Source organism: Fukomys damarensis, unplaced genomic scaffold (assembly GCF_012274545.1).
Source record: "Fukomys damarensis isolate Sample0158 unplaced genomic scaffold, DMR_v1.0_HiC HiC_scaffold_19, whole genome shotgun sequence".
NCBI classification, from domain to species: Eukaryota; Metazoa; Chordata; class Mammalia; order Rodentia; family Bathyergidae; genus Fukomys; species Fukomys damarensis.
Window position 1 is genome coordinate 68,246,119 of NW_022900931.1, and position 14,616 is coordinate 68,260,734.

Below are 14,616 nucleotides of genomic sequence, written 5' to 3' on the forward strand. Positions count from 1 at the left end.
GAGACAGGGTCTCTCTATGTAGTTGAGATTGACCTGGAACTCACTACGTAGCCCAGGCTGGTCTCGAACTCACAGCGATCCTCCTGCCTTAGCCTCCCAAGTGCTGGGATTACAAGCGTGCACCACCACACCCGGCTGCTCATTTTTATTGTCATTTTTTTCTCCTTGGTTACATTTCTAAAGAATTTAATATATCTATTTTTTAGTGTATCTTATTATTTTTGTAATGTTGCTGTATTTACCACAATGCACACCTTATCACGGTTTAAAGATATCACCAGTTTAGTACTTTGATGTATAGAAACCTTAATTGCATTAGGTCCCTTTTTTGTATCAATTAATACAAAAATTTTTTAGTGTTTCCTTCTCACATGCTGAGCATCATTTTGTAAAGTATGATTTTTATTTCAAACACATTTTGCAGATGTCATGAGACGTCTTGGGTTACCTCTACAGTTTACCCATTCCATTGTTCACTAGTTCTTGAAATGGCACGCTACCTTCGTCCACATTTTCTTACTGATGATCCTTCTCTGGCCTTCCTTCTGGGGTAGATCTGCCAGTAAGAGGTGCTTATTGCTTGCTTTCATCTAAAGATGTCTTGGGGCCGGGGATTTAGCTCACTGGTTCCAGCACCTGACTCATAAGCACAAGGGCCTGAGTTCAATCCCTGGTACCAGAAAACAAAAACAAAAACAGATTTCTTAGGGTTGGGGATTTAGCTCAGTGGTTCTGCCACCTGCCTTGCAAGCACAAGGACCCAAATTTGATCCCTGCTACCTCAATAAATAAAAGAAAGAAAGAAAGATGTCCTTATATTCCCTTCGTTCCTGAATGATATTTTTGTAGGATTCAGGCTTGGCTGTTCTTGTCTCTTGGTACTAGTGGTTTTATTCTTCTGTCCACCTTGGTTTCTGATGAGAAATCTGTTACTATTTGAATCGTTTCCCTAGTTCATGATGTGGCATTTCATTTCTACCTAACTTTGTTTAAAATGTTTTTCTTTTTAATGTTTAGACATATGAAGTCTCTGACATGGAATTTTTAATCTTATTTGATATTCATTCAGCTTCAGCTTTCTTATTTGTAGGTTTGTACTCTTTGGCAAATTTGGGAGATTTTTATCATTACTTCAAATATTTTTTATCATTCTTTCTGTTCTCTTATAGGATCCCCAGGAACATGAATCTCTCATGCTCATAGGTCTCTCAGGGTCTCTTTTTCCTAGTCTCTTTTTTCTTCATATTAACTTCATTTGCTTTTCTTTGTGTGTGTGTGTGTGTGTGTGTGTGTGTGTGTGTGTGTGTGGTGTGTTTTCTGGTACTGGGGATGTATCCATTTGAAAGGAAATATATGGCTATTGGCCCTAAGAGGACATAATCTGCTTTCCTTTCCACAAGATAGAGAAGGAGCTGAGCATGACCAGGAGATGGAAGAATGTGAAAACTTCTTTGTCTTACTGTGTCTTTTCCTGGCAATAAAAGCCCTTGCACATCTAAGGAAGGTGAGATAGACATTGGAAGCAGTAAGAGGTCCCTCTATCTCCTTCCGGGCTACCTTTGAACTATTTTTCCTTTTCACCAGCCACTCATGTTTCTTAGGGAGCAGCCTCAGTACAGAGTGGCCAGTAACAGGGTCTCTCGAGACATGCCGAGCACTTGAGAATCTGTGTCTCGGAGTCTGTCCAATTTACCTCTCTTCAGACTCTAGGCCAAAGATGGCCTTTCTTCTGCACTGTGGAAAGCTGGGCTGCCTTGCAGTGCTCAATGATAGTATGTTAGTTTTGAGGATTAAACTCTTAGTATTTGCTCACAGAGTTTTTATTTTCATCACAAGCAAAAATCTGTTAGGGCTGGGAACTAAGCTCAGTGGTGCTGCGCCTGCCTCACAACTGTAAGGTTCTAAGTTCAATGCCTGGTACCGGTGGTGGAGGGGGAAGTCTGATACACATCTCACAATTGAGTGTTTCAGCTAATTGTTCAATGGCCGGTTTATTTTGCCTCCTATCAAGCAGTATCAAGGGAATGGGCCTGGCATTCACTGTTTCTATCGTTGCTTTGATCTACAATATAACTTTCCAAAAATTGCTATCTATGTTTTCTCCCAATTTGCAGGTGTATTATATTTATCACATGTTTTGAGAAGTGGGACCTCACTAACCCTGTAGAGACTGCCCATTCCAGACCTACCCAATTCCAAGTAGTAGCAAAGGACTTTCCTCCATGTATGCCTTTCATATGCTAACAAAACTGTGCAGAACCCGTTTTTCAGCTATTTTCACGAAGGTCACACTGTCTTGGCCTTCACTAACCGAGAGGCAGATGTCAAGCCATTAGGGACAGTCTACTGAAACTCTACCTAACCTTCATCTGCTTAGCTTCTTAATTTTGCTTGGCCATTCTTTGTTGCAAAAGCACAATAAATACACTTACCTTTGCTTTCTTTTCACTTCTGTTTTGTCCTTTCCCCATCTGCATGGCATGATGTGTGCTTTTTATCATGGCAGCAGTAGGAGATATCTCTTCAAAGGCAACTGTCTCAGGATCTTTTGGCTTCACTATACTTGAATAATAAAATTGACCTTTTATAATAATATGCCCACGTCATTCATGAGGTGCTAAGTTTTAAGAGTTCAGCAAAGCAAATCAGCCATTTCCAGGTAATTTCCAAAGGATGGGGTCAGACTACCAAGCAAGACAAACAACAGAACCACAGAGAGGCAAGATTAGTGCCAAGAGGGGCTGTGGAAGTGAAGTAGTGATAACCAGATACAGTGATACCTTTGGTTGTCGAATGGCTCCATGCTTGAACTTTCCATTGCTTTAACAGCAAAGTTTGGGGGGAGAAAATCTGGTGTTGGTAACTTTGCTCCATGGTCAAACTGAAAATCCAATGGTCTGAGAGTGAGGTATGTTTCCTGTCTCCCTGAGAACACAAAGGGGTGTCGCTTCAGTTGAAGCATCACTCTCACCCAGACAACAGGCAATACTTGTGCTCATGTCTTAAAACATTTGGCACTGTTTTGTTTGTTTTTTGCACTTTGTGTAAAATATTGTAAACACGGCTCCAAAGAAAGGTAGTGATACCAGCAGTGAAGCTAAGAGGATAACTGAAACCACAATGAATAAAGGAATCATTGCAAAATTTGTACTGAAAAAATGAATTTGTAAGTAGTTTTTGGGCCTCGGAAGCAATTTCTTGGTTTTCCATTATTTCTTACATGAAAAATATGTTCAGTTCTCAACCTTTTCAGTGAGAGAACACAAATTTGGAATGAACTAAGTTTGAAAACCAAGGTATAAATGTAGTCTAAAGACCACTGAGTTATGGGATCCCAGTGACTGGATTTTAGGAAAGTAGTTCCACATGCCCTCCTCATTGCCTGATACTTCTAAAACGGGCCACACGTCAAGTGGGCCCAGATACAAACCTGACTTCATTTCTCTTTGACTTTTGGAGGGGTAAATGGCCTTCCTGTGTGCCATCTCCCAGGCTTGCCTACATCATCTGTTTTCTGCTTTGTCACCCTTTCACAGGCATCCTCAAGATTTTCCACTTTTTTTTGGCACCAGGGATTGAACTGGGGACCTTGTGCTTGTGAGGCAGGCAATCCCTGGCCCAAGATTTTTCCACTCTTATGTCTTAAGGTAGCTGTAGTTGTGTGACCTCTCAACCTCTGTTACTGTTGCTCTTTCCCTGCTGTCAGGTAAATTGATATGTTTCAAGTACTCTTTGTCTCTTTTTAATTGATGCAGTGACTCACAGTACTTTATCCGTTTAAACTGCCTTTTGACTTTTGCTTTAGGTGTTATCAGAACGACTGCAATGCTCTTTTCATCTGCATGATGTGTTGCAACTGTCTCTCCTCTAGCCCCAAAAGCCCTTGCAGAGTTTATCTGTATTCTCTTTGCAGAGATCTGGAAAAGAGACCAGGGGAGCTGGCAAGTCACAGGCTGTCCTTGGCCAGACCTCGCTCATTGAATTACTTTAACCCAGGAAACTGTTCCCGTCAGGAGACGCGGTTTAATGTGGGCAAGTGATAGAGTATTTACCCTTCATTTAAACTCACTATAAAACTAAGGCCTGTGGGAAACAGAACTAGGATTTCAAAAGGATCCACTGCTTGGAGGACGTCAGATTTTAAAAAAACTGCATAACCCTCAAGGCATTGCGGCGGGCTGGGCATTTGGATTGGATCAATCATAGTACGGAAGAGGGCCAGGCCTTCTCGGGGGAGGGACTTCCGGTTATTTCCCGTGCGTCATCTTCCGGCGCCGGAACGATCCTGATTGAGTGCTGGCTCCTTGTCTTGGGAGGTGCAGGCAAGGCTGGGAGGAGCCCGTCCAAGGTGTCTTTCACCCAGCTGCCAGCGGCGCCCAGTGTCTCGTTCACGTCTCACATGGAGGCAACTGAAGCTGGGAACAAGTCCGTCCCCCAAGATCACCTGCCCAGGCTGGGGAGGCGCTGGAGGTCGCCGGCCCCTCGGCCCCCGGCGTCCGCGATGGCGGCTGTGCAGGTGAGTGGACGAGGGTTGTGGCTCCGCGGTTCCTCTGCTAGTCAGAGAGGCTGAGCTCAAGACGGCCCGTATGTCTGTTGATCGTCATTTAATTCCTGAGAGGTGGCCGTGGTTTGTGAGTTGTTTCATCCCCACTTTTCCAGGAAAGGAAGCTGTTGGGTGAGTGCAACTCCTTCGGTGTCAGCTTACACTTCTCATGCACCTTGTTGCCTTGGTTCCTTGCCCCCTACCCTGCGTCCTCCATGACCTGGTCTTGGTTTCTCCTGGTTCCTTGCTCTCGAAACCCAGGAGCCTGACCACACGAAAATCTCTTCTGCTTTGCAGCCTTGTCCTAAACTCGGCCTTGCCGGGGACGCTGCCTCTGAATCTACATGGCGTCCCTTTCTGCTCTGATCAGAAACTGAGCACCTTGCCCATCATCAGTAGCCTGTTGTTATCCTGTTCTCTACTGAGTGCATGGGGAGGCCTGGAGAAGTCATCTAAAGTAAACTGCGAGTCGAGCGAGTCTCGTTCTAGACTGTAGTGTTGGGCACATGGCCTATCAGGCAGGGAGACCAGTGTCACTCAGGAAAGGTACACTGGTTTAAATGGAGTCCTCAGGGTACCTGTGGGTTTTGCCCCACCTGCTGACTGAGTGATTGAGATTGTGATTTCCTCTTCTTGCCATAATGGAGATTGAATCGAAGTCGTTATGAATGCCAGACAAGTACTTCTATCTCAAATGTGTGCGCCCTCTCCCCTCTGTCCTCTCCAGTTACTGGGGATCGAATGCCTGTATGTCTTTTATTAAGTTGGTCAAGTTCACCTAGCACTTGTGATCTTCCTGCCTCAGCCTCTTAGTTAGCTGGGATTCCAGGATTGCACCACCACACCTGGATATGTAGTCTTTCGATGGATGTTACTTCCTCTTACCCAGGAGGGAGGTACATGATGGCCTGTCCATATGCCAGGTTCTCACGGCCATACTGTCTGTCCTGTTCCCTACTGCAGAAGTATTCTAGCCTCAGTGATAAATCCTGACAATATTCAGGTAGGGAAAATAAGTAGTGGCTTATTTTGAATTCTCCGTGGGCAACTGTGGGGTCCAGAAGGAATATAGAAGACCTCACAAGCTTGTCCAGGCCCTAACCCTTCACAGACAGATACCACTACATCAGGTATCTCTTTAATGAGATGGGTCATGATGGTGCTCCACTTTTGCCCAAGTCCTCAGAAATATTTTCAGAAGTGGCTGATAAGGATACAATGGGGAAACTTATTTGCAATGCATTACAATCTCATTAACCTTGAGTTAACTTTGCTCACAGGAGAATGTCATTTCTTCACGAGTAGGTTGCCCACTGGAGGGTCCTGTATTCAAATCCTGTCTCTTTCATATGCCATGTAAGTTTGTGTGAACTTGTAGAACACCCTGGACCTTGGTGTGGATTTTAAATGGAGATGATGATGGTGTTGACTTCTGGGGCCGTGGCCTATCACCCACCCATGTTTTTGTTATAAGTATGTTTTCCTCTCATTTTGAGAGTAAATGGAAAGGTGGAAAATGGATCTGAGACAGAGGCCCAAATCAAGAAGGGCCCACCAATGGTCACACAACAAGCAGATACTGATTTCTGGAGTCTGGCTCTTGAGTTGAGGGTTCTTGTCACTTTACCATGGCACACGGAAGGAGCCAAGCACACATTGAGGACCAGTAAGACGGAGGTGCTGTTGCTGTGTCTCTGTATTGTTGTTATTTTTACCTATCTCTCGGTATCTCTGAGCACTTGCTCTGTGTGCCATATAGTCCACCAGGGATTGTCTTAAGCTTGTCTCAGTCTGCAGTGACATCCTGCCTATGAAATTTCTCTCAAGCACACTGCTGTAATCTGACCATGCAGCACCCTCCTTATACTGAAGCATAGCACAGAGCTCAGTCCTCTTCTGGGGGTGCTTGGTGATTTAGTTCTTGGTTGTGTGCATCTTTTGTTGTGCTTAAGTGACAGTCTCATTCTACCACCAGTCCCAAGTTCTGCTTCCTGTGTTTGACTTCCCAGGTGGCTGTGACATTTGAAGATGTGGCTGTGAGATTCACTCAGGAGGAGTGGGAGCAGCTGGACCTTTCCAAGAGGACCTTATACTGGGAGGTGATGCTGGAGACCTGTGGACTTTTGACTGCTGTGGGTAAGGCTCCCCTTGGCCATCTGGCCACTGGATCCTCTCTCCCTCTACTCTCAGAGTCCAGGCCAGGCCAGTCATCAATGCTTCTGGAAATGCCTTCCTTGCTTTATAATTTCTGTCATTTCCTTGCATTTACTTCTTCTTTCTTGATCTCTTCGTGTCTCATTTAGCAAGATACGGGAGACAAACAGTCCGTGTTTGGGTACAAAGAAGAGGGATACATTGGAAGGACATGAAGGTGTTGTTCAGAACCAAAGCTAGGGATGCAAGGCTGGGTCAGCATTTGTAACTCCAACCCTCGAGGGATGGATGAAATTCCTGGGAAGGAGCTCGGTTGTACCTGGCTCTAGGTCTCTTGTCCTAGTTTTTCTTTGTGGGTCTTCCTGTCCTTCAGCCTCATTTATTTTGTGAAAGGTGGTTAGGTAAGTTGTGAGGCTAACACATTCCCTGCTCTCATCATCTTTCTGTTTACATTGTTTGTTCACACTGCACTCTTTTAACTCTTCTGGCAACCTGATGAATGTGGAAGCTTTTGCATTGACTCTTCCCCATCTTGAAGTTACATACTAGATGAAGAGGATTCTTTTTCCCACCAATCTCTGTGGCTCCTTTCTCCATGTACAGGCTGTCCTTTGTCCAAGTCAGAGCTTATGTACCAGTTGGAGCACAGCCAGGATCTATGGACAGCAACGGAAATCGTCTCCCAAAGTTTTCATTCAGGTAGGTGCCAGCCACTGGCTGGGCAGCAGCTAACAGATTCACTGATGACTCCTGCCTCTGAACTCTGGAAATTGTTTTTTGGTGGCCTCTGAGGCAGTGGGGCCTAGAAGCCTTTAACCTGAGGTTCCCTCTGGCCTCCGTATTTCTCAGGCCTTTCACAGGCTACTGCCCCTGGGAAGCTGCAAGGCATAATACAGAAGTCAGCTCCTGACTTTGCTTGGGCTTAACAAATAGCTTTGACATGAAATAGGCTTGTGAACTTGGGGAAGTCACCTCACTCACTGTCCCCTTATATTTCAGTCCAGCAGCGGTAAATCTAGCCAACAGCTGTGCTTCTGTTGTAATCTCATTGCCTTAGAATACAGAACATAGGACCATGGGGGTCAGCAGGCAGCTCGCTGTCACACAGGGATTCTTGTAGCCATTGCCTGCTGTCCACAGCATAGGGGCTGAGATATCCCTGGCCACCTCCATCTGGCAGAGGGGAGATGAGGAAATAAAGATCGCTGTTTCACCGTGTACTGCTTCCCCTCAGACTTGCTGACAACACATTGAGACACACTCAGCTGCAGGGACTGCAGACTGTGCTGAAGCTTGTGTTCGAAAAGAACAGATGGCACACTTCAGAGCCAGTGTCTCTTCCCTTCAGTGTTCCTTTGGCTGTGTTGTTATTTCTCATCCTCTTCTCACAGTCTTGACTGTGTGTGGGGTCTCTACTTCAGAAACTCTTGTCATCTGCCCTGGCCCTATGAGTTTTCTTTCAAAAGTCTCAAGAATCTGGTGCCGAGTTGTGTTGTACAGTATTTCTTTGTAAGTTAATTTTCAATATGTAGAAATGACTTTGGTATTGCCAGTATTGCCTCCTTTTATCACTGAAGCATTTCTGACTAGCAGTGTGACAAAGTACTAGATGAGGTTTTTCTTGGTTAATAATAAAAAACTGTGATGTATGAAAACAAGAAGTTTCAAGAGTCCTAAGGAAAAAGAAAGATACTACAAAACTGGGTTTCTTAGATTTCAAATCATTCCAGGAGTAGAGTCTTGCTTTTTATCTTATTCATACTGAAATGCTGATTTTCTTTCTCTGGAGTTGCTCTCACTCACAGTCACTTTTGTGTATTGTATTTTCTTCAGGTGATAGCATAAAACCTAGTACCACGAAGCCCACATCTTCTTACCAAGCCTGGCCTGAGGGAGGCTTGCTTCATGATCGTCAGACTGTAGGAGCCTCTGGGGACACCCTTTTGGGGCCACACCGGGGTCAGGATGGGCCCTGCGATTTGCAAGACGGATTCCTGAGACTAGGGACAGAGGTCCCAAGGGAGAAGATTCCTGGGAGTAGAAGCCCTGGACTTGGTGGCATGGGTTCAGCTGATAGTGTGTGTTCAAGGTCTGTGCCAGAGCACATCTCTTCATACCCCGCTTCATATGTCTGTGACTCCCGTGGATCGGCTTCTGATCACTTGGTACATGAAGGAAAAAATCCCTTTAAATGCAAGGAGTGTGGGAAACTGTTTAAGAAGGAGCAGTTCCTCCTTCGCCATCAGTGGGTTCACATGATAGTGAGGCACTATGAGTGCACAGAGTGTGGGAAGTCCTTCCGCAAGAGCACTCAACTCCTCCAGCACCAGATGGTCCACACCGGAGAGAAGCCCTATAAGTGCCTGGAGTGTGGGAAGGCCTTCAGTCGTGGGACTCACCTTAGTCGGCACCAGCGAACACACAGTGGAGAGAAGCCTTATAAGTGCAGTGAGTGTGGACAGACCTTTGCCTACCGCTCCACAATGATTTTGCATAACAGGATCCACACTGGAGAAAAACCCTTTGTGTGCAATGAGTGTGGCAAGGCCTTTCGAGATAAAGCAGGTTTCACTCGACACTACTTCATCCACACGGGAGAGAAGCCCTATCAGTGCTCAGAGTGTGGCAAGGCCTTCAACCAGCGGTCATACCTCACGTGGCACCAACAGATTCACACCGGAGTGAAACCTTTCCAATGCAATGAGTGTGGGAGAGGATTTGGCGAGCGTTCCGCCCTCATTCACCACTATGTCACCCACACCGGGGAGAAGCCATATATGTGTCTGGAGTGTGGGAAAGCCTTCCACCGAGGATCATACCTCAAGCAGCATCAGCGCATCCACACTGGGGAAAAGCCTTATGTGTGTGGTGAGTGTGGAAAGGCCTTTGTCCACCGCTCCACATTCATTTTGCACAAAAAAGCCCACACTGGAGAAACACCCTATGAGTGCAAAGAATGCGGGAAAGCCTTTAGCGACAGGGCAGACCTCATCCGTCACTTCAGCATCCACACGGGAGAGAAGCCGTCTGAGTGCATGGAGTGTGGGAAGCTTTTCAACCACAGGTCAGGCCTCACCAGGCACCAGCGGATTCACAGTGGGGAGAAGCCCTACAAATGCATGGAGTGTGGGAAAACCTTTTTGCGGAGTGCACACCTCATCCGCCACTCTTTCATCCACACAGGAGAGAAGCCCTATAGGTGCAGTGAATGTGGAAAGGCCTTTACCTGCAACTCTTCCCTCACACAGCATCAAAAGAGGCACATGAAGAAGAACACTGCTAATGTCATAGAGGAGGAAAAATCTATCACAAGTGTGCAACCCTCTGCCAAAGTTGAAGGACTCGTATTAGGGAAAGAGTTTCTTCATATAACCACTGAGGAACATCACTGGTCAGGGGAATCGCCTAACGTGGCTTCAAGTTATTCATACCAGGGAGAAACTCAGTTGCCACCATCTCTATGAAGAAAATTAATAATTATTTGTCACCTAAAGAGTCATGTTTGAAATTGACCCAGTCTGTAGTCTTCTACATCTGAGAATTCACCCAAGAGAGAGTTCAGTTGCTATTGTGGTTGTTTGTTAAAGTTCTCAACTATATCTTCAAGTGTATTTTGAAATTTTATCTCAGGGATAGTGTGGTTTTGTTTGCTTTTTTTGTGGTACTGGGGATTCAATCCAGGGACTTGGCAGTGAGCTACATCCCTAGCTTTCTTTTTTATTATGATACAGGGTCTTATTAAGTTGCTAAGTTGCCTAGGCTGCACTAGAAATTTTGATTTCTTCTGCTTTATCTTCCCAGAGTGCTGAGATTACAGGTGTGTGCCACCTCACCTGGTTTCTACTAAAATATATATTTTAAAAATTTTATATATTTATTTATTTTGGGAATGGGTCTTGCTTTTTAGTTCAGGCTGGTCTTGACAGTAAGCTTCCCTCAGTTTTCTGAGTGCTGGCATTTCAGGCATTTGCTGCCATGCCCAGCTCTTCTAAAAGTTTTAGTTTACCTTTTTAACTTCTGGTCCATATTAAGGCAATTTTTGTATTACCGTACCATAGGTTGAGTTTCTTTCGTTACTGAGAAATTCTTTTGTTCTAGCACCATTTATTATAAAGACTATTCTATGTTTATTGAATTACTTTTGTGTCTTGGTCATAAACAACTGAGCATATTCATGTTGGCTTATTTCTGCATTTTCTATGTTACTGAACTGGTTTTCTGTATTTATTGGCAGAGGCCAAAACCTCTGTCCATGACACACTATCTTGTGCAGCTGTCAAGTACATAAAATGATTCTATCCTTGTTCTGGTAAAAATTGTTTTGTCTTTCCGTATCAGTTTCACTCTTATGGCTTTGTTTCATTTTTAGCCTGTATTTGTATTCTTAGGAAGTATCTTGCTGGTATTGTAGAAATTACTGTGAATCTGTATAGTAGGTTCTTTTGATGATAATCAAAAAGTTTTATATGTTGAGCCTTCCAGTCCATGAATGGTCTCTTTTTCTTCTAAATCCTGTTTCATTTATTTCATAAATGTTTTGTAATTTTCATGTAATAACCCCTGGACATATTTTTTTTTCCTTTTCCTTTTTTTTGGGGTGGGGGTAGTATTGGGATTGAACCCAGGGCCTCATCCAAGCTTGAACCAAATCACAGCGATTTTTGAAATTTTTGAGACAGGTGAAATTTTGAGACAAGTTGCCCAGGCTGGTCTAGAACTTGTGTTCCTCTTGTCTCAAGCTCCAGAGTGCAGGTGTGCACTATCACCCTGCTTGAATTTATTGTAGATACCTTTGTGAGGCCATTTTATGTGACATTGACAGGTTTGTTTTGTTTTTCGGTGGTTGTTAAAGAGATGTTGTCTCTCTGTGTTGGTTATGCTGGCCTCTAACTCCTGGGTTTAGGGGATTTTTTTCATTTCGTCCTCCTGTGTGAGTAGCTGAGATAGCAGGTATCACTTCACCCAGCTTCATACTGTTGTTTCCATAAGATCATTTGTAAAACCGGAATATATTTGTTAAGTGTTCACCTTGCATTATATAATATTGCCTAACTCAGTTTTTTAGGTCTACCGGTATTTAAAAATATATTCCTCAGAATTTTCTTTCTAAATAGTAACATTAGCTAATAACGAACCAGTTTCTAGGCTTCATGACTTTCTGTCATTGTACTTCAGGATCTTCAAATATGATGTTAAATAAAGGGAAAAAATATTCTTTATACTTGTGTGGTTGATGTTTGTGGAAAATATTTAGTGTTGAGCATTAAACATAGCTCTTTGGTTTCATGTAGATGATAATGTAATCTAAAAAGCTTCTTTCCTAAATTGCTGAAAGCATATATTAAGAGTGAGTTTTATGGGCTGGGGATTTAGCTCTGGTTCCGCTGCCTGCTTCGCAAGCACAAGGACCTGAGTTCAATCCCCAATACCAAAAAAAAAGTGAGTTTTACAGTTATGTAGCCTGTTTTCATGTGGTGCCTCTTGATATGATGGATTGCTTTGACTTAGTTACAAATGTTGAGCTAGGCTTGTATTGCTTCAATAAATTCCCCCATGTTTAGAGAACTTTGGTACATAAAATCAAAGTGCTGTGTTTGGTCAAACCTGCTATAGTTGCTCCACTGTGGTGGAAGGGTAGTTCCCACAAAAGAAAGTCCTACAGAATCCTGATTTAGCTGGTCAGGATTCCCAAGAATGGAGCGCTAAACCCCAGGACATTCATGTACATCAAAGACTCTCTTGATTCCTTGAGCTCTACAGTTTTTTGGTCCTGACTAAGTTGGTTTCCACATATTTCATTTCCAGGTACTCTAGAGAATGTATTTTGCTGCCCACCTTTCTCCATTTTTAATCTAGAGCTAGTATTGAGTGAATCCTCGTTTCTTCAGAAGTGATGGGCAGTACAGACTTGAGATGCCTGGAACAGACCCTATGGAGACATGATGCTGGATACTAGGCAAATCTGGTCTCTTTGCTGTACATCAAGCTTAGCTGTTGTGTAGACTATCGTTCACAGATGGCCTTTCTCCACTGTAGGAAATGGGGCTGCCTCTGAAACGCTCAGTGGTACAGTACTTCAGTTTTGAGGAATGAAGACAATGCTCGGGCTGGGGATTTAGCTTAGTGGTTCCAGTGCCTGCCTCGCAAGTATGAGGACCCAAGTTTGATCCCTGGTACCCCCCCCCCAAAAAAAAAAACAACCAAAAAAGACAATGCTCACTGATTTTTTAATTTTTGTGACCAAAACCTGTTTATGTTATGCAATTCATAATTTAATTTCTCAGCTGTATTGTCAAATGGCCAGTTTATTTTGCCTCCTTTGGAACAGTACACAGGGTATGGGCCTGGCAGTAGAACTCTATATTTCTATCTCCTTCTTTTTGGTACCAGGGTCGAACATGGAATCTTGCATTTGTGAGGCAGGTGGCAGCACCACTGAGCTAAATCCCTGGCCCCGTTTCTATCCTTAATCTGAATTACAGGATAACTTTTCTCCCCCTTTGTTTTGTTTTTGTGTTTTTGAGACAAGGTCTTACTATGTAGTTCATGCTATCCTTGAACTCACTATATAGCCTAGGTGTCCTTGAGCTTGCATTGATCCTGCCTCAGCCTCTGAAGTACTGGATTTATAGGCATGTGCTATGACATCTGGAATACAGAAAAACTTAGATAATTCATATCTATACTCTCCGTTTAATTTGGAGATGTATTCTGTTTTGGGAAGTGGACCTCACTGGTCCTACAGAGGCTGCCCATTCTAGAGCTACCCAATTCCAAGTAGTAGCAAAGAACTTCCCTCAGTGTTTTCCTTTCATATGCAAACCAAACACTTCCAGAACCTCAGTATTTCAACTGCTTTTATGAAGTTCTCACAAATGGAGGAACTATCTGCCATCACTAACCCGTTAAGGGCCAGATATCAAGTAATTAGGGACAGACTTTACTGAAACTAATCATAGGGAAGAAGGCTGAGGAGAAGGGGAAGGGGAAACGAGAAGAAGGAAGATGTGCCGTGTACAGGAACCTAATAACACCAATTCATGTAAACACTATGCTGTAACGAGCTAAGACTAATAAGTACGCAAAAGGATATTGGGGAAATCTAGGAGGAGGGGGATGGAGGGAAGGGGAAGGGAACTTTTTAAAAAGCTGTATTAGGGCTGGGGATTTAGCTCAGTGGTTCCATTGCCTGCCTTGAAAGCAAAAGGTCCTGAGTTCAATCCCCAGTACCTCCCGCCAAAAGCTGTAATATGGACATGTAACCACTCTCCATGATATTGTAAACTGCATGGATTGCAAACACATACTAATAAAAAATGTGAAACCTACCTAATTTATTCCCGTGATCATTCCTTGCTGCAAAAGCACAATAAAGAGTCTTGCCCTTGCTTTTCCCTTACTGCTGTTTGACCAACCCTTGTACTGTACATCCCCACCTGGCCCAACATGCCACGATGTGTGCTCTACCTCTTGGCAACTTTAACAGGTATCTCTTCAGTGTAACTGTCTTGTGTTCTTTTAGCCTCACCATATTTGAATAATAAAAATTGACACTTAAAACTACCATATGAATTAATGAGGTGCTAAGTTTTAAGAATTAAGCAAAGAAAATCAGCCATTTTCACGTAATTTAGAAAGCACAGAGGTCAGTGCACCAAGCAAGACAAGGTACAGCACCATGAATGCAGGTGGGGTCAATGCCAAGACAGGCTGTCGAAGTGAAATAGTCGTAACCAGATAAAGACCACTGAGGTAGTAGGTTTCCAGGGATCTGAGTGATTGGAATTTTAGAAGTCAGTTCCACAAGCCCTTGTCATTGCCTGATAAAGGGCCAATCATAGCACATAAAGATTCTTCAGAAGTCTTTTCTCCACCACTTTGACCGTTGAAGGAGGAAATGGCCTTTTTCTGTGCCATGT

General features: G+C 43.8%; 1 protein-coding gene across 2 annotated transcripts in view; it reads left to right on the forward strand.

Annotated features, from left to right (window-relative positions):
- LOC104857139 (zinc finger protein 805-like) overlaps positions 1 to 14,616 on the forward strand; it is an 81,215-nt gene that overhangs the window by 51,337 nt on the left and 15,262 nt on the right. Inside the window, exons 1-4 of one of the 2 annotated variants that reach the window (XM_033766072.1) lie at positions 4,128 to 4,516; positions 6,553 to 6,679; positions 7,301 to 7,396; positions 8,531 to 10,361. In XM_033766072.1, the coding sequence (XP_033621963.1) occupies positions 4,400 to 4,516; positions 6,553 to 6,679; positions 7,301 to 7,396; positions 8,531 to 10,161 (1,971 nt within the window). In that variant the 5' untranslated portion in view covers positions 4,128 to 4,399 and the 3' untranslated portion in view covers positions 10,162 to 10,361. Of the gene's footprint in view, positions 1 to 4,127; positions 4,517 to 6,552; positions 6,680 to 7,300; positions 7,397 to 8,530; positions 10,362 to 14,616 lie in introns of those variants that run through there. The other variant, XM_033766076.1, reaches the window with a different exon arrangement.